We start from the raw sequence: 19,936 nt of genomic DNA on the forward strand, positions 1-19,936 counted from the left end.
AATGAAGGCTACTGGTATCTTGACACCCCTATTAGGTTTACGGGCACGAGATATAAGGAGTATTTTTTGAGTAAGCGTGGTTAGATATGTCATTTCATATCTCATTCTCAATCAGTTGTTGAAAAAAATTGTTTATCTGAGCGCTTTTTATTTTGGAGGTTTTAGCTCAATAAACTCTTATAAACCTACATTCACCAAAGATTATAATTAAAGAGTTTGACTATCCAAATTTTCAACTTTCAAATCAACTAAAAGATACCCAAACTTGCTTACTCAACCCCTCGAATTCTTTTAACAAAAACAGCTTTTTCTTTCCTCTTTTTTTTTTTTTTTCATTAAGAAAAATTCCAATTTTTATATTTACTCCTAATAAATAAAATAAACCAAGTAGGCTTAAGCCCACGGCAAGGCAAGTTTTAGGAAGGGATTGTGATTTGGGCTGAGATTGGACTTTATATTACATTTCATTTGCAACGTGGTTTTATAATATTTATTGAAATAAATGTTTTAAATTAAAATTAAAATGTTTTTAAGATGAGTATTTTAAGTATAATTATTTATTAGTTTAAATAAAATAATAAATTTAATTAAACTTTTTATTTCGCTTTTGAGTTATTTTAACATTATTTCACTTTTATGTTGTTCTTTACTAACTAAAAATTATAAAAATATAATTATATAATATAAATATAAATTAATTAATTACTTAAAACATGGCATAAAATATTTATGTTCCTACATTATGGTTGCATCTCTTTACATATTAACACATCAAAATAGAAACGAATATTTACTAAAGCGTTAAAAATGTTAATATGATAATTTATTTGTATTTTATATTAATATAAAATTATTTATCTTGGATAATATATTAATAAATAATTTAAAATTTATAAAAATATTTAAAATAAAATTAAAAGTATATAAAATTTAAAATAATTATAATAAAGTACACGTAAATTATATTATTAAGTGTCATATTTAAAAACTCAATCTTTTAATTAGTATTTTGATTAAAAATAATTGAACTTTTTTAAAAAATTGACGGTGAAATCGAATTTTTTAAAAAGATGTACATAACTAAGCCTTTTATTTTCGAGAAACTACAAATTTCATGCAACTGGAACTATCCTAAACACGTGGCAGCACCTTCTTACGCAATCGAATCAGCCATTTCTCATGACCCCACAAAGAAAGTGGGGTTCTACCGGTCATCACTCTTTGGCAAAGCCGGCACCGACGTGTTTTCTTACACGTGTCGAAATATCCTTGATTTTCAAAGTCAACTAACTCACCACGTGTCTCTGTAACATGCAACTATTTATATCGACGTAAAGCTCTCCCATTTCAAAGGCCAAACAGTAACTGAAACTGTAAAACATTTTTTTTTTTCCGAGAAACAAACGCTCTTCAGCTATGAAAGCTGTGATTTTGAGAGGGGGATCGATTCCGGTCACGTCACCGGCTCTCACCGCTTCTTCACCGAAGGTTTCTCTTTCACGTCAAAGTTCTTTCGCCGGTATTTACTCCGCCGATCAGAGAACCCTTAGCTCTCCTTTAATATCTTTGCTTTCCCCAATGGATAAACGGAAGCCAAAGGGAACTCACCCGCATATAAGGCGAGCGTTGTCCGATTCCGATATTGCAAGGTCAGTGTCTCGGTCTCCCGTCGGATCTCGATGTATCTCGGCGGGGATACCGGAGGAAGAGTGTGCGTCGGACGGCGAAGTAGATAGGGAACTCCGAGCGTTGGTGACTGGAAAAGGAAGCGATAGGGCGGCGACTTTCGCGCCGGTTTGGCAGGAATCCAGTATCCCAAAGGTGGAAATCGGTTTTTCAGGTGACGGATTAGGAAATGGCGGGAAACATGGTGGCAATCACGGAGATGATTCGTTCGATCATAAGAGCAAGATCAGCGATTACTATCGAGGAATGTTGAGTCTGAATCCCGCCGATTCACTTCTCTTAAGAAACTACGGTAGATTCTTGCACGAGGTAAAAGATTTAACATCAACAATAACATTAATCGACTACGAGGTTTAAACAAATAACCCGATTTTCTTTGGTTTTTCGAAGGTCGAAAAGGATACGGAGAGAGCCGAGGATTATTACGGCAGAGCCATTTTAGTGAGTCCCGGCGACGGAGAGGTTTTATCATTGTACGCAAAGTTAATATGGGAAAGACACAGAGACAAAAGCCGAGCGAGATCTTACTTCGACCGAGCCATGTCTGCGTCTCCCGATGACTGGTAAACTAAGAAAAAAAAAAAAAAACTCTTTTCACACTTTATATCCTTATAATTGCAAAACCCAAACTCAGTTTCTTGGTGTATATTATTTTGCAGCATGGTGCTTGGATCTTACGCACATTTCATGTGGGAAACAGAGGAAGACGATGGTGATAATGAAGAAGACGAAATGGATGACATTTTTGGAATTTCCGCTCCTCTGGTTCCAGTATTTTAAAATGAAAAAAAAGGATTCTTTCAAATTAAGTAGACATTAGATAATGTTTTTGTGTAATACTATTACATCAATGCTAACTTTATTTACTAAGCTATCAATGATGCTACAAGAAATATATGTGATTAGTTGATTTTGATCATATCTCAGCTGTTTTGCTGTACATGTAATATGTATTTACATTAAATGTTAATTTTATTATGTGGTTTTATTATCAGTAATTTTTTATATAGTAAACTATTATAAAATAGATATTTTTGTTTATTTCAAGTTATATTTTAATTATTTATGTTTAAAATATTAAGTTTTAATCACTTACATTATCGAGTTGTAACATTTAGTCAATGAGTCATTAATTGCAGTTAATAATATAACAGTAAGGTGAGGCCGCACCTTAAATCATCATTTGAAATGAAAATTTTAAGTTAAATTATAAAATCGGTCCCTCTATTTTTTCATTTTGAGCAATTTAATTTCTTCTTTTATGTTTTTTTAACTTGTTTTTCTTTATTTTCCATTCTACTCTACTTCTCTCTCTATTTTCCCCTATTTTCCATTTCTTTTAATACAATTTTTTTATGTTTTCCATTTATTAAAATTTGTTTATTTTCCATTCCCTTCTACTTCTCTCTCTGTTCTCCTCCATTTTCCATTTCTTTTAATTCAGTTTTTCTATGTTTTTCATTTGTTAGGGAGAAAAATAGAAAGAGAAGTAGAAGAGAATGGAAATATAAAGAAAAAAAGTTAAAAAAAAAAGACTTAAATTGCTTAGAGAGAAAAAGTATATGAACCAATAGTATAATTTAACTTAAAATTTTCGTTTGAAATTATAATTTAACGTGTCACGTCAGTTTACCGTTACACTGTTAACGGCAATTAACGGCTCAGTGACTAAAATATTACAACACGATAACATAAATGACTAAAACGTAACATCTCAAACATAATTGATTAAAATGTAACATGTGACAAACAAAAGTGACTATTTTAATAGTTTACCCTTTTCTATATCTACGTTTTTTTTATTGTTTTAAGGGATCTTAAACTTTTTTTTTTTTTTTTGTAATTTTTAAAGAATTTTAGAAAATTACAACTAATTGCTTGTGGAAGTTACTTAGCTTCTTCAAAGGGATTAAATCATTGTTGGCAATAATTATATAAATTGAAACTGAATGCTCCTTTCCTTATACAGACTCAAACCTGAGAATTGATTAAAGCAAAATACAATGCATGGAAAAGAATTTGATGAATAGCAACTTCCCGGATCACACCTTCTTCGTCTTAGCCATCGGTAGGATCGGTGTGAAGTTTCATCAACCCGAGACACAGCGACATCATGTTGCGTTTAAAAGCTACGATTTGGTCTTGCTAATGAGCGTAGGCGTAATGGAGACGAGTCCTATAAGGAAAAGAGTGGCAATCGAGTTGAAGTCGTAAAGATCTCCTATTGATTTCAACTCTCACAAAGCTATTCTTGCCTAAAGAAGAAACAGAGAACAAGCACGCATTATCGAAGTAAGAAGAACGGAATCGAAGCAGGGTTTTCATTGCCATGTCGATCGAAGAAAGAATAGAGAGAAGTTTAGGCTATACCCTGACAGTTATGTAAGCAGCAGGTATGAGTCCGATGAAAGTTGCGGTGAGGAAGATATGATAAGGCACGTCGACGATAGGCGAAGCGACGTTATTGAATGTGTTCGGTAGAGTCGGAGACTCGGAGTAAGCCTTAAGAAAAGCATATAGTTCAATAGTCGTTCCCTTTTTTGTGCAACCTGCAAGAAGTTACACTTTTCAGTTCAATGAAAGCAAAAAATGGGGTTACGTATATAGGTATTGGAAGAAGCTTACCTTGTCAGGCCATAGGGAAAAGACAAGGGGCCGACCGATCGCTGTCAACAAGAAATAGCAAGAAGAAGCACCGGCTGTGGCAGTGAACACAACGAGGACTACGCCTTGAAGACCCCGAGCAACGCTCCGGCGAGCAATGACATGAAAATAGTCCCCGGTATCATGAAAGTTTACATGAAAATATGGACTACACTATATCCCACCAACACTTGCATGGTATAGTCGCTTGTGTAGCTTTCAAGGTGATCTCTACAGGGTAACATTATGCAAAAAACAGAATCTCACAAAATACATCTCAAAAATGAATTTACAGAAGAAAAAGAAATTAAGAAGAGAGCTAACAAATTAGGAAACCTGAGAATATGAAGATCTTCAAGGCTCCTGGGTAACTTGAGGATAAGCTATAATCAGAAGGGGGCATGGTTAAATAAACGCCGATAAACCCCAAAACGAATCCCATAACCACCGTCAGCTCCCAAAAGCTCGTTGGGAAACCGTCAGCTCCCAAAAATCATACATGGTTTATTACATATTAACGCAACTATAGCTGACAACCTTTTCATCATTTCTTTTGGTTCGATTATAACCCATTTATCTATGTAGCATGAGATTTTGAAATTTTATTCTCAATTATTTTTTTATCGTATTTACTGTCGAATTCTTGACATCTTTATCTATATTTTTATTTAAAAAATAAAAATTATAAAAGAAAAATAAACCCTATCTATAAATAGAAAAATATTTTGAAAAAATAAATAGATAAATATTGAAATTTTGGTAAGATACACATAGAGACAAATGATTATTACCCTACGTCGACAAAAACCAATATGTGGCGTATCGAACATTAAGAATGTAAGAAGCATCTTAGTAATCTTCTGCAAACTCAAGAACCACCGTCTTTGCTTTTCGAAAAAGAATTCTACTATAGTTTAATCACACATCAATAATATTATCTTGATATGCCACTATTTTATATCATCTTTTCCTTTTATTTCTTCACGTTTTTACTTACCATTCTTTGTATTTGCTTTTCAAAAAGAATTATACTATAATTTAATGACACATCATTAATTTTATCTTAAATTTTAAAATTTTCATTTGGATTTGATGTACCATTGTTTCATACCATCTTTTCCTTTATGCTTCTTCATGTTTTTACTTACCATTCTTTGTAAATTTGTCAATTTCTTTTGAAATTTTAAAATTTAATCTTTTTCTAGTAATTTAGTTCATTTATTTTTAGATTTTAAAATTCAAGTAAAAATTAACATTTTTTTTAGGTTCAATACAACACTTTTTTTAGTTACATAGTTACTACGTAAATTTTTTTATTTCAAAATATTACACCAATAAATTTAACAAAAAAATTAATAGTGTTAATAATTATATTTAAATTTTGAAATCTAAAACGCTTGAAATAAAAATAAAATTTAAATTTTCGAAAGCATATTTTTACCAATAACATTTCACTATAGATTATTATGGCCCAAAGTAATTCAATGAATTGGGCTTAGAATATTTTAATGAAAGACCTTTTTAAAGGCCACTTAAGAAGGTAGCCACCTCCTCGTTATGAGTTTCCACTACCACCAACCCAATAATAAAATACCAAAGCTCAATTGGGTTGTTAATGTCCGGATCTAACCCTAACAAAATTTTAGATGCGATTTGATTCGTATTATTTTTTTAAAAAATTATTATATAAAATAAATTTAAAAAATATATAATATATCAAATATATTAAAAATATTAAAATAAATATCTCTCAATAAATTAAAAATACATTAAAAATATTAAAACAAATGTTTCCTAACAAATTTTAAAGGATATATATTCGGACTGGGCTGAGGTCAGGCCAAAAAAGTTTATGCGAGGCTTAGCCTGTTTTCTCTTCTTTTTTTTTTTAAGCTCATAATCTAGACTTATATTTTTATCTAAATTCTCTTATTTTCGAGTGATCCGACTTGTGAACAACTCTAAACTAACACACTTCAATGTTGCCAATGAATTTGCTACAGCAAGTTGGTTGTGCTCAAAATCTATATCAAGGAAAAAGTGAAATTATGAGGCATCAGAGCCACATATGTTTGGAGGTTAAAAGCTGCGTTTAAAATTTTATGCATTTAGATAAAAGCTTCATTTTCATGTGCTTAAAAAAAAAAAAAAAACTGTTCGAGTCAAAATCAATCCATGTTTTAGTTTAAGACTTTAAGGGAAGGTTGATTCCATCTTCTCGACAAAACACCCAAAAAGAAAGAAAAAAAAAATTGTCTTTGCATGGGTTTTCGTCCTCCACAGTACGCCCTCCAACCAACCACACCATCTCTTGACACGATTTTTTTTTTTTTCTTCTGGGAAATTCAAAGAAAAGGGGGTTAGATTATTAAAAAATTATTTAATTTTTCTTTTAAACTCTTTTATACTTTTTTTTATAAAGACTTCCATAAGATGTGGGACTTATCATTTTATATTTGATAAATATTAATAATTTCTCTCTAATCTCAAATTACAATTCACGATATTAGCCTTGCGAGATGTATCTCTCTTTATCTTAATATATATGTTTTACAATTTAAAAGTATTCTTACTCAAATAACAAATAATTTATTTATATAATATTTCTCAACTCAACTCACCAGCTGGAACCAAACCATTATCAAAATAGACGCAAACAATTCAAATTCACTGTAAGATTAGGTTCAGTGACAAAGGTAAGAGGGTTTGGCAATGGCCTTGACTCTCTTAAAATGATTTTTTTTTCACTTAGACTCTTTATAATTTAAAAAATTTTAAATTAGTAATGATAAATTACATTTTAACTTTAAAAATGATAAAAAAATTAATTTAATCATTTAAAATTATAAAGGTATAAACTATTAAAATCTAAAATTTTCTTTTTTCATTTGAAGTATTAAATAAAACCCAAAATTTTCTATAGGTGGTTACGAATTACAAGTTCCGGATTATATAGTTTCCTTTATTTTCCAAAAGAAATCATTTAATCATAAAATGAAGGGAAAAAAAAGCTCACGTGATAATGTTATCCACATCACCTCTAAAAAAATGTGCCAAAATTCAGCCACGTGAGAATAAAATAAAAAACAAGTCACATCTTTAAAAATATCATATAAATGTGGTATGGAGTCGATAATTTAAATACATCCCATGCAAATATAAAACAAGTAATAGTTGATTAAGCATTAACTTGATTGATATGAATATTATTGTTAATATAAGAAGATATGAGTTTAAATGTGCTAAAACGTATTATGCTTTTATTAATTTATAGATTAAGGAGTGACTATAAGTAATTCTAAACATTATATTACAAATAACAAATATAATTACAATCTATCACGAAATTCTTAAAAAATAATAATAAAACAACTAATATTGTAAAAGCTAACGCTAAGCTTTTGGCTTAAAATTTAAAATTCCATGATAATAAAGAGCTAAAATTCCCTCCTATCACCAAATAAAAATCAAAGCCTAAGGTAAGTTCTCCATTGCAAATGAGATAATCCTTTGAATATTCAAGTTCTGACTCTCAGTTATATACAATTATATGTATATTTTTATTATTATGTAAGTTTTATTTCGATCAATAATTTTAGATAAGTATAATTGCTTAATTTTAGATTTTTGTTTCAATTCTTATTTTGTTTGCATTTTATAGTTAGTAGTTATATTTTAGATAAAATTAAATTAATTAGACTATTAATTTTAGTTCGATCGATTCAATCTCTTAATTTCATTTTAATTAAATGAATTATTAAAAAATTTAAGAATAAAAATAAAAATATTCAACCAATTCATTCCTTTATATTTTAAAAGAGTTGTTATATACCAATCAATTTTTGATTCAATGAATCTAATTTGGCCAGTACTTCAAATGTATTCGGAAACTTTAAAAAAATTCCTCCACACCGAATCACGTCAATCAAACGTTGACCATCATCACTACCGTCCATTTATAAATGTTTTAATTGTGCGGCGCGAATCAGCATATCACCTAAAAGAATATGCCACGTGTCTATTACTTGTATACGAACCCTGGTTACGTTATCATTCTCTCTCCTTACTTAACCCTAGTCGAACCTATATATACTTCCGCATTTTCTTCCTTTGCTGTACCCAACTCAACCCCGCGAAAAAATTTTATTTTTTTTCCAAAGGTCTTATAAAAAAACCAAAAGAAAATTAATTTATATTTTAAAAGAAAAAAAAAAAAAAGAGGAAGAGGAAGAGAAAAACCCACCCAAACAATTCCAAAAAATAGAGTCTTTTCATGAACCATGATTTGGTTTTGTTTCGATCCATAGAAAATTCGAAATGCGAAAGAAGCGAGCGTTTCATTTTCTGAATCGAGTGATCGAAGGTTAAAGACAAAGAAGCTGAAGGAGAGATTTTTATTCAACTGAGAGAAACAGAGAAAACGGTAAAAAAAGGAGCAATGGCGGGAGAAGGGAGAAGATTCGAGATTGGTTACGCGTTGTTGCCGAAGAAAGAGAACAGTTTCATTCGAGAATCGTTGGTGAAGCAAGCGAGGTCACGTGGAATCGATCTGGTTAAGATCGATATGGGACGTCCTTTGGCTGATCAAGGACCGTTTGATTGCGTGCTTCACAAGTTGTACGGTGAGGATTGGAGGAGTCAGCTTGAGGATTTCCGTTCTCAAAACCCTAATGCTGTAATCATTGATTCTCCTGCTGCAATCGAACGGCTCCACAATAGGATTTCGATGCTCCAGGTGGTGTCCGAACTCAAGATCGAAAATCAAAGCGAAACCTTTGGGATCCCTAAACAGATCGTGATTTACGATCGGGAAACCTTGTTTGATAACCAAGCTTGGGAATTGCTCAAGTTTCCTGTTATTGCGAAGCCCTTGGTAGCTGATGGGAGTGCCAAATCGCACAAAATGGCTCTCGTTTTTAACCATGAAGGGTTAAACAAGCTTAAACCCCCGATTGTTTTGCAGGAGTTTATTAACCATGGAGGGGTTATTTTCAAGGTTTATGTGGTTGGGGAATATGTGAAATGTGTTAAAAGGAAGTCATTACCAGACGTTTCGCAGGAGAAATTGAATAGTTTACAAGGCTCTCTGTCGTTCTCTCAAGTATCCAATTTGGCTACTCATCAGAAAAGTGATGATAAGTACTATAAGATGATGCATTTGGAGGACACTGAATTGCCACCACAGAGTTTCATGACGGATATTGCTAAGGGTTTGAGAAGGGCAATGAACTTGAACTTGTTTAATTTTGACGTGATAAGAGATACCCGATTCGGAAATCGTTATCTCATTATCGACATCAACTATTTTCCGGGTTATGCAAAAATGCCAGGATATGAAACAGTTTTGACTGATTTCTTTTGTGATATGGTCTATAGTAAGGAAAGACAAGTGGTAGTGGAGAAGGATTCAGTTGAGGAGTATCTCCAGGAGGCGGTGGTAGGGAATGATGGAAGGCTGGTTCTTAGTTGTGAGAAAGAAATAAGGAAAATTGTGCCCAATTCTTGCTGTAGCGATGGGGAAGAAATGGAGAACTCTATCCAAGTTTGACACAGCTTTTAGGCTACTTGACTATGATAAAGGCATAGCTCAGTCCGTTTTCAGAGGGTTGCTGCAATTGTACAAGAAATGGGATCCTAGTGGTTCGTGGAGGCAAAGCCAATTTCACATCTTCCATTTTTTAGACATCAGTTTGATACAATGTTGAAAAAGCTAGGTTGGGAACTTTTGAGTTTAGTTGTAGCTTCTTGACAACAGTTACATGGTATGAAGTGTTAATCATGTATATTCTGTCCACCAACTTCTGGAGATAGGTACTTTTCGAAAACTCTTTGACGTTTTAGGGAACTTAAGTTGTACTTTGAGGCTTTTAAGTTTTTTTTTTCTCAGTAATCGTTATAGATTTGAACTTTGGCAAATAGTTTCATTTTAATCTTCTTGTTTTTTACCAATGATAATTTCATTTCAATTTTCCTTTACTTTTTACTTGCATTGCGTAAATTATTTGCTCCTTTACATGTTTGATTGATCTTAGGTTTGAAGAATTGATTGCTACGACTCCATTAGGTTTTTCTTCTTTGAAGTATCAATTTGGTAGTCCGTTACGGTGTGATCTGAATCTTTGCCTAAAATGATTATAAGAAAAGCAATGCAACTGCAGTCCCCTATTAGCTTTTGTAAACTTGCTGTATAATTTGGCACACTCTGAAGCTTAGCTTCAAGATATAGTTCATATTCACTTCTATGGTTTGTGAATAATAGGTATGTTGAATATCGGGTATGATTCGTTAGAAACATTATCTATTTTGAACAGGGTATCCTTTTTTTCCCTTAAAGATTAATTTTGGTAAGGAAAACTTTTTAGATTTGCATGCCAAGTGAATTATTTATTTCCACTTATTGGATTAATTGCAGATAACCGTTAATGTTTGATGAGAATTTTAGAATGGAGGAAAGGTTTTGATTTACTTTAGGGTTTACTAACATGGGATTAGGGTTATCTTTGTTGCATGGCCTGATATCTGGAAAGGATTTGGGGAACATGAAATCTGTTGACACGTAAACCTTATGCAAAATCATGCTGGTTTTACATAACTGTGTTTTCGTTTGTCCTGTTTCCGCATCCTGTTTTTATGGCATTTATGGCGTTTGTTATGACTGCCAACAGTTTCTACTGCTGTCAAAAATGACAAACCCTGTATTTTTTTTTGGATCTGAATGCCTCTTTTAGCAGTTTATGTTTCCACCATAATTGGTCATGGTGAAAGCTTTTATAATCATACTTTCAGCAAGCTGGTTCCAGCAAAAAAGTTTTGGCTAGGGATATATGAACACTTGTTTTCGTAACGTGGATGTTTGAAGTGTAACCTTATATAGAAATGCTCATGCTTTGTGTATCTCTACTAGTGTTCTCAAATCCCACATTTGTACGGCTGCCGATTGCAACAACTGTGATGTTTTCCATCTTCAGCCCTTTTCCATTGTTTGGATTCCTCATAATATTATTGTTTTTCACTGTGATGCTTTATAATGCTAATGCTTGCATGTTAGTATGTATGTATGTTCAGTGACACAATGGTCTAGTTTGTTGTCTTTCTGAATTCTAAGTGCCAAATTCTAGGTTTATTGTCTTTCCGGATTTGTCGCCACTGCCGAGTCTTACAATCAAAGGGAACTTTTTAAATGGTTTTGCTTTGATGAATCCACAATATTTGCTTCTTGGACATTGAAATAGAGCATTGTTCCAATGAAGTTGTGTTTTAGCTGATGTGTAATTTTTTTTCTTTTCTGCTGTAATTGATGTGAATTTGGATTGTTTGTGTTCTGTTGAGGCCTTTACAGGAAAAAGAACATATATTTTTAGCTGTTAAAATCAAGTCTTTGCCTACTAGGGTTAATTTCTTTAAAAAAATTATATTCTAAAAATAATGCCATTATCAGAACAGGCAAAAAAATACCTGAAAAAAATTATATTAATAAACTAGCAGAAAGCAGGGTAACCGAGAACAAAGGAGATGGAAAAGAGAGAAAACATAAGGGATAAATTTGTAAACTCACAATAGAAGCTACAACAAGCACGATCTAAAAGGCATCTTTGACAAAATTATCTCCATTTATTCGACATTACATATAAGAAACGACCAGAAATTCAATCTTTTCATGCTCTTTGTTTTTGTTTTTGTTTTTTTTTTTACTAAAAAACTCTACCATTTGATAACTGCAATGTACAGTTTGATATGAAAACCATGTAGGATGATCGAAAGACCGGAGCTGGTCACTCTCTGTTGATAATTAGTCCACCGCAAGAAGCTGGGGTGGGAGCGGTCTTTGCAGCCTGTTCAGAAGCATTGGCTAAAGCCTGCAACATTCTCAAAATCTCGCTTCGGTCTTCCACGTAGTATTTGGCCTTGCTCGGTTTCTGGCCGACAGTGCAAGCAAACACCTCGGCAACTGGGGAGAGACGGGGACTGGTCTTTGCATGCATGATCACCTCGAACATGTCCTCGTCTGACCGGTCGTCTCCGATACAAAGAACGAAATCCGGAAGCTTTCCTTTTTGTCTCATTGTCGTGAGAAGATGTTCAGCGACGAGACCCTTGTTCACACCCTGCGAAATTAACAGCACGAAGCAATTACAAGTTGAATAATACTGACCTGATCAGTTACGTTGTAAGAATAATTGAGATTGGTATGCCTTTGTGTATTTACTAACCTGAGGTTTAACTTCTACAACATGCTGGCCACTCTTAACTGAAACCGGCTCGTTAGCGAGAACGCTTTCGAGGTGATCTAAAAGCTCCTTAGCCTGGCAAAATCCAAAATCAGGATCGGCATACAGGTAATTCCACACAAGCGCACTCTCTTTCGTCTCAATGGTAGAACCATCTGTTGTTTCAGTGTATAACTTCATCACCGGCTCGGCAATCTGCTTCCAATCAAAGTCAGGCAGCGAGACACATGTTTCCCAATCTGAATCATGGTTCGGCCTGGGGAAAAACAACAAATAGTAAAAGGATAAGTTAATAACAATTATAGTTTGCAAAGAATCGGACTAATAATTAAGACTAGCTATGTTATAGTTTGCAAAACCTAAAATAAGCCGAGCGTGTTGGCAACAAGAATGAACCAAATCTATTTTCTACATTAGCAGTGGCAAATCAAAGAATGAATGACGAGATCAAAGAAGCACACCTGATAAAATAACCGTTCTCTGCTGCAAGTCCGAGCTTTTTGCAACAGGAAAACCATTCGGTTAGAATCTTTCTATCTTTTCCACTAACAAGGAAAACAAGGTTCTTGGGATCTTGGCACAGATTGTTCAAGATTCCGACAGCCTCTATATTGGGAGTAGTATTTAATGAGCCGGTCGGCATCAAGGTGCCATCGTAATCCAAAAGAATTGCTCGGTTCTTGGTTCTCCTGTAAGCTGAAACAATATGCTCAACAGAAAGCTTCCTAAAATTCGGATCCAAAGCTATTACTCGGAACCCTAAACCAAAACCGATTCCCCAGCACCTCCGCCTCAAATGATCCCCACATGCCCTCTCGAGATCCTGCAAAAAGCTGCGTGCCCAATATGGCACATCATGCGTACTCACATATCTATAGTGCTTTTCGTGCCGCAGTTGCTTTTCAGCCTCGGAGACAATTAGTGCAGAATCCATAGCTTCAGCCACAGCATCAATATTCCACGGATTTACTCGGATTGCCCCACTCAGAGATGGTGAGCATCCAATAAACTCAGACACAACCAACATGCTCTTTTTTGGTGCCGATGGATCGAGCCCTAGGGTCTCGTCTAGCTTTTCGTTTCCTTGTCGGCATATAATATACTCATACGGTATAAGATTCATCCCATCCCTCACTGCTGTAACCAGACAACACTCAGCAATAACGTAATAAGCAATTCGCTCGTAAAGCTGGAGTGGGGTATCGATCAAAACAACCGGATCATATCCTGGTCTTCCAAACCTATTATTAATCCTCTTCACCGTGGCATAAGTTTCGGACTGGACCTCTTGTACATCTCTTCCTCGGCCTCTCGCGGGATTTGCGATTTGAACCAATACGACTTCACCTCTATTCTCGGGATGTTGCATAAGCAATTGCTCCATGGCCAAAAGCTTCAAGCTGATCCCCTTAAAAATGTCCATGTCATCAACTCCAAGCATAACGGTTTGACCCCTAAATTGAGCCCGCAACTCAGCCACCTTAGCTGCAGTCTCCGGAAGGTTCAGCACGGATTGGAGTTGTCCTATATGAATCCCGACCGGAAGTATTTTAATGCTGACCGTGCGACCATAATATTCAAGCCCTATGTAACCACGCTTTGATTGATAAGAAAGACCAAGCATTCTGCCACAACATGAGAGGAAGTGCCTAGCGTAATCAAAAGTATGAAACCCGATGAGATCGGAGTTGAGTAATGCTCTTAGAATTTCATCTCTCACAGGAAGTGTCCTATATATTTCAGATGACGGGAACGGGCTATGGAGGAAGAATCCGAGTTTCACCCTATTAAACCTCTTCCTCAAAAATGTTGGTAAAACCATCAAATGGTAGTCATGAACCCAAACATAATCATCATCAGGGCTTATCACTTCCATCACTTTATCAGCGAAAATCTTGTTCACCGAAACATAAGCTTGCCACAGGGAACGATCGAATCGACCCCCGAGATCTGGCGATAAAGGGAGCATGTAATGAAATAAAGGCCACAGATGTTGTTTACAGAATCCATGGTAGAATTTGGTAAAAAGCTCGGGAGGTATGAATGCAGGGACACATTTGAAAGTTTCGAGCAATGTTTGGGCGACATCGTCTTGTTCGTTCAGAGCAACTTGTTCTTTCAAACAACCTACATAGATGACTTCTACATCTTCCCCGAGCCCGTCTTTGAGTTGCAAAAGAAGCGAATCTTCGTCCCAACTAAAGCACCAGTCTCCATTGTCTTCGTTTCGATGTGCTCGCAGTGGAAGCTGGTTCCCTACTATAATCATCCGTTCTTGAGAAACAGAAGAAGGAGCCTCAGAGCCAACACTGTTGCAGGTCTCATCGTCAACCTCGGACAATAGCCCGGGGACGGTCGCTACTCGAGGAAACCTCTTTCGCTCCCCACCGAAACTCGGGGAATCACCGGAGGCAAGGTCCAAGAGATTAGAATAAGACCTCGAAACCATGACAGGAAACAGCAAATAAATAAACAAACAAACACCCTTTTTTGCCCTCGATAATTGCAGAACACCACCGACTGTTTGAAAAAATCTTCAAAGAAAAAACATAGTAATAAATACAATCAGAACCAGCAACAGGAACAAAAAGCCATATGAATTCACCCCCGTATATCCTTCAAGTTTCAAATGCCAAAAGTGACAAATGATGCTCAAAACATGAATAGACCAAACAAGTTCCAAATTTAGCAAACTGGATTTTGTCACTTCTAAAAAAAAAGAAAAAAAACAACGAATTTTGCTAGTAGCAACCGACACTAGTTTTGATCTACCCCCCACCCCCAAAAAACAGGGTACCCATTAACAAGCCTTTTGAATTATAGTAACAAATTTAACTCTACATTCTAATTAACCGTGAGCCTACATAAACCAACTAAAAACACATAGCCAAGTTGATAAAAACAGGTACTTCAAAAACATTTAAAAAAAAAGGTTCTCGATGTGAAAAAGAAAAAAAAAATTGTTGCAGTTAAGAAGAAAAGGAGAAAAAGGCTTACCCTTAGAATGATACGAGAAAAAGAAGAAGAAAGAGAACGAAGTGAAATAGGAACAAGAGCTGCTGCTGCTGCTGCTGTTCCTTTCTCTTTGTAACTAAGGCATGAAGTAGTAGCCTAAAGGCTATAAATAAATAAATAAAATGGACCCTTTTTGTTTGCTTTTTAGATGATGAGAATTTCTCTCCTTTTTTTTTGTTTTTTTTATGTATGAACAGTGAAACAATAAAGCAACAAATGAGATGTCTTTGTAGAAATTAAAAGCATATTTGATTCTTTCTTTGTCAATGGCTTGATGAGTGGTGATGGGAGGGTAACAGTGAAACCCAACAATAAAAAAACAGTGAGAGGGGGCTTGTTAACTTAATTAAATTAAACCATGGTTAATTACTTAATTTTAGTTTAAACTGAGATTAACTGCTTATAATTGATTCCCGCACCAAAAACTCCTGACAATGATGACAGTGTAAGATATCCTATAGTCAAACGCTCTCCATAGCACGTGTGTTACACGGACCCAATATTCATTTAATAATTATGATCCTCGCCCACTTTTTCTTTTTGGCTAATATATTTAAAAAGCCCTTAAACTATTATACCTTGTTTAAACAAGTCCTTATGTTATTTTTGTAGTTAAATAGGCCCCTTAATTTATAATTTTTACCCATGAAAGCCTTTTATTTTAATATTAAAGTAAAAATATTTTAAATTTTAAACTAATTTTTATTTTATACTAATGTGAATATGACGAGAATAGTTTAATCACTCTTTTAAATTTTACGCCAATGTTAAAAGTGTATAGAATTTCTATTACATCAACGATAAATTAAGGACCTAAAGTTCAAAATAAATTTACTTTCACATGAAAATCAAGAGCTCTTATAAGATAGGTGTTTATTTAACTTATTAAAATAGTTTAAAACTTATTTAGATAAAACGTAGTGGTTTAAGGATTTTTTAATAAATTAAATTTTTTATTTATAAAATGACCCATATTCTCATACACTTGACCTTCCCCTCTAGAAGGCATAACTAAATCAAAGCATTTAAAGGTAATTATTACATTAGCCACTTTAAATAAATAAATAAGTAATATTAGCCCTTTTTTAATGGTAGAGGCTCTAAGCCAACTGCCATGACCACTCTCGTACTATTAGAGGGGCAAATAATGATTAGGATTTTGGAGTAAACACAAACATTGATTAAAGATTTAGTCAATGTCTTAAAAGCAATAGCTATTTGAGTTACGATTTAAGTAAATTTACAAAATTTAATACAAATATTTATCGAGTTATAATGTAAAATTAAATTAATATAAAATACGGTAAATGATGAACTGAAAAAAAAATCAGTATGTGACGCATACCTATTGTGAGGTTAAATACCTATATATAACAATTACAAATGATAGTATTCAAATTTGAATATTTAATGATCTAAAGTTTCTATCTTAACCACCAAATCGAGGCTTCATTGGTAAATGTTGTTAATAATAAATTTTCATATGTGATAATCTCGTCAAAAATTTTGTTAAATAATCATTTTGATTAGAAGAAAACATGAGACACTTATTTAAAATAAATACTTGAACAATTTTATATTTTCTTTCATCTACACTTGTCTCTGGCATGTTAATTCCATAAAACTTGTTTAAAAAAGTAATTACATCAAAATTGAAATATAAAATATCAAAATAAAAATAGGATTATGATATGTTATCGTGTGCCCAACGCTACCGAATTTTCCTATTTGAGAAATGATGGGAAGAAGATAAAATAAAGATCAAAGAAAGAAGGTTCTTCAAAAATAAGGGTAAATTTTATTTAAAGTCATTAAATTATTAGTAAATTTATGTTTTGATCATTTAATTTAAAAAAGTTATTAAATGGTCTCTGAATTATTTGTAAGTTTTTATTTAAGTTAACTTACTGTTAAAATCACTGTTTTATGGTTTTCATTGTTCGCACCTCAAATTTTTTCATCAAACATTTTTGAACGTCATGAATCTTTGAATTAAAGTCTAAACAACTTGTTTTTCTAATCTCCAACATTAACCGTCAAATCAACTTAAATCTAAGGTATATTCTTTTATTCGTCGATAGTTACTAATCCACTATATCGATCATTAAATCATTGCATAAATTTACTTGTAAGACTTTAAAAAGAAAAAGACATAACAATATAATGACTAAAATAAAAAATTTCAAATAATTTCAGTTATTTAACAAAAATTTTAAACAAATCAACAATCATCTTCTAATTTTTTAAAATTAGTGACTAAAATATAAATTTATCGATACTTTAATGACATTAACAGTAGTTTACCTAAAAATAAATTAAAAAGGGTAATGTTTTACAATGATGGGTGTTGAATTATTATTATTATTATTTCTGAATTGGGAGAGGTAAACAATGGTGGGGTTTGAATGGATTGGGCCATTTGGAGACAGACAAGCAAATCAGCATCGCAATCATTTAAGGTTGGACGGTGATGCTTTCACTCACTCCAATGTCCAAACTTAAAACCTGGTTCGTTCATTTTTATTACAACATTATTGTCTCACTCACTGTAATAAACGGACAATTTTTTCCGATACATTAAACGGACATTTTCAGAAGTTACAAAAATATTATTTTATTATATACTATTAAGATATATTATTTAACACAAATTACAATATATATTATTCAATTATATAATTTTATCACTTATTTTATATATTTTGTAATACAACAATTCTCATATATATTATATTATTACACAATTTTTACGATCATTTCGTTAAGTTTTTATGTTGTTACAATATACTTTATCAATTACAGTATTTATTACATTTATTGTAATATTTTTAATAACAACGATTACAATATATATTACCATATTTCAATATTTATTACATATAATAATATTACTTTGTAACACACAATTTTATTATGACCTACGTTTTTTTTTTAATAGCAAAAATTCCTCCTAATAGTTTTAGGATTATTGAAAAGACATTATATCATTATAATTACATGTCTCGTAATATCTTGCGTGATCTGATTACAATATACATTATTCTATTATACAATTTCTTACGTAGGTATTTTATAATCAAATAATTCTCGCATAAAAGTATCACAAAATTTTTTTATTTTATAACTAGAATTGCATTTTAACATTCTATTTAAAAAATGGATAAATTAGCTAATGTTTGTTAGATGAGTGAGCAAAACAACGCCCTTGTTAACCGTTAAACGTATGTTTTAGTTGTAATGAACTAAAATTACCCGACCCAAACCACTAAAAAACCAAAACCAATGAAAGCTCAAAATAAAAAAACACTACCTAAGCAAATCCCAACAACCCAAAGCCCAGCAAAACAAAAGAAACACAAAAAAAACTGAAAACCCTAGTCCTAAGTGCTTCAGCCGCCGCAACCAGGTCAGCCTCTAGGCGCCGCATGTTGCACACCACTCCTTCACGATGTGCACTACTCCACCACGCTACGTCAGAGGCGTGTCCGCCCACGTACTTGCAAAAAAGGGCTAAATATCTAGTTACCAAACAGTGTAAAATTGGCTATATAAAGCCACAATGTAAGAGGTTTTGGGGGGATTCGAATTTAAGAAAAGGAAGGCAAGAAGAGATTTAAATATATTTTTCTAAAAAAAAACAGCAACAAATATTTGCAGAACAAAAAACCAACAATTGAGCAAAGGTCTTTGAGTTTGTTTTCTTATCTTATCTTTTTTCATTTTCGAAACCTTTTACTATTATTGTTTTATTTTTATTTACACATATTACATATAAAAAAAAATACAAAAAAAGGCGACGCTGGCGACGGCGACCGGCGGCGAACGACGGTGGTCGACGCTGGAGCCTGGCTGGACTTCAGGCCTGTAGAGAAAATGAGAGAAGAGTTTTGTTTTTTTGAAGAAATGAGAGAAAATGATTTTTTTTAAAGACTTCTGTTATTTATATAAGGCCTTAAACGGCGCTGTTTTGGTGCCAGTGCGCATGGGCCAAAAACGACGCCATTTTACCACAGTCCTTGTGCGCGACCCGACCCGACCAGAGGTTCGCATGTTTTCTAGGGAGGGGCTAATTTCACTTTTAGCCCCTCTGCCTTTTTATGGTTTTCAAATAAGTTTATTTTTTCCTTTTAATTTGACCCCATGGCTTTGTCCCGATTTCAAATTGGTCCCCTTGATGCTGTGCGTCTTGGGAAGAGGGGGAAATTTCCTTTTTAGCTCTTTCCTCTTTACCCGTGTGTTTGATTTAGTCCTTCTTACCTTTTATTTATTTCAAATTCGCCCCAAAATCCTGTTTTTAATTCATTTTAATCCCTGTTTAGCTAATTTTGCTATTTTGTTATTAAATTGATTAATTTGACTTATTT

The 19,936-nt window shown here is 33.3% G+C and overlaps 3 protein-coding genes and 1 pseudogene across 5 annotated transcripts; 2 read left to right on the plus strand and 2 right to left on the minus strand.

The window, feature by feature from the left end:
• Positions 1-1,355: 1,355 nt before the first annotated feature.
• LOC108462163 (uncharacterized) lies at positions 1,356-2,672 on the plus strand. The gene is made up of 3 exons (XM_017762147.2): positions 1,356-1,995; positions 2,077-2,249; positions 2,346-2,672. Exons 1-3 carry the CDS (start codon positions 1,417-1,419, stop codon positions 2,464-2,466), a joined length of 873 nt encoding a protein of 290 aa, XP_017617636.1. The 5' UTR covers positions 1,356-1,416; the 3' UTR covers positions 2,467-2,672.
• Positions 2,673-3,815: 1,143 nt separating this feature from the next.
• Positions 3,816-4,902, minus strand: LOC108462164 (uncharacterized membrane protein At4g09580-like; annotated as a pseudogene).
• A 3,528-nt stretch (positions 4,903-8,430) lies between these two features.
• Positions 8,431-12,583, plus strand: LOC108463901 (inositol-tetrakisphosphate 1-kinase 1-like). 3 transcript variants are annotated; one of them, XM_053021123.1, is made up of 2 exons: positions 8,431-10,140; positions 11,448-12,583. In XM_053021123.1, the coding sequence occupies exon 1, from the start codon at positions 8,768-8,770 to the stop codon at positions 9,875-9,877; it is 1,110 nt and encodes a 369-aa protein (XP_052877083.1). In that variant the 5' UTR covers positions 8,431-8,767; the 3' UTR covers positions 9,878-10,140; positions 11,448-12,583. The 3 variants fall into 3 exon arrangements, with proteins under 3 accessions (XP_052877083.1, XP_052877082.1, XP_017619382.1); XM_053021122.1 differs by having other exon boundaries at positions 12,058-12,583; XM_017763893.2 differs by having other exon boundaries at positions 12,079-12,583.
• LOC108463900 (alpha,alpha-trehalose-phosphate synthase [UDP-forming] 5-like) lies at positions 11,861-15,872 on the minus strand. Its single transcript, XM_017763892.2, has 4 exons — positions 15,555-15,872; positions 13,019-15,091; positions 12,540-12,813; positions 11,861-12,434 (listed from the first exon to the last, which is right to left on the minus strand). The coding sequence occupies exons 2-4, from the start codon at positions 15,004-15,006 to the stop codon at positions 12,102-12,104; spliced, it is 2,595 nt and encodes an 864-aa protein (XP_017619381.1). The 5' UTR covers positions 15,007-15,091; positions 15,555-15,872; the 3' UTR covers positions 11,861-12,101.
• Positions 15,873-19,936: the final 4,064 nt, after the last annotated feature.

The sequence above is a fragment of the Gossypium arboreum genome, chromosome 11 (assembly GCF_025698485.1).
Source record: "Gossypium arboreum isolate Shixiya-1 chromosome 11, ASM2569848v2, whole genome shotgun sequence".
Lineage (NCBI taxonomy): Eukaryota > Viridiplantae > Streptophyta > Magnoliopsida > Malvales > Malvaceae > Gossypium > Gossypium arboreum.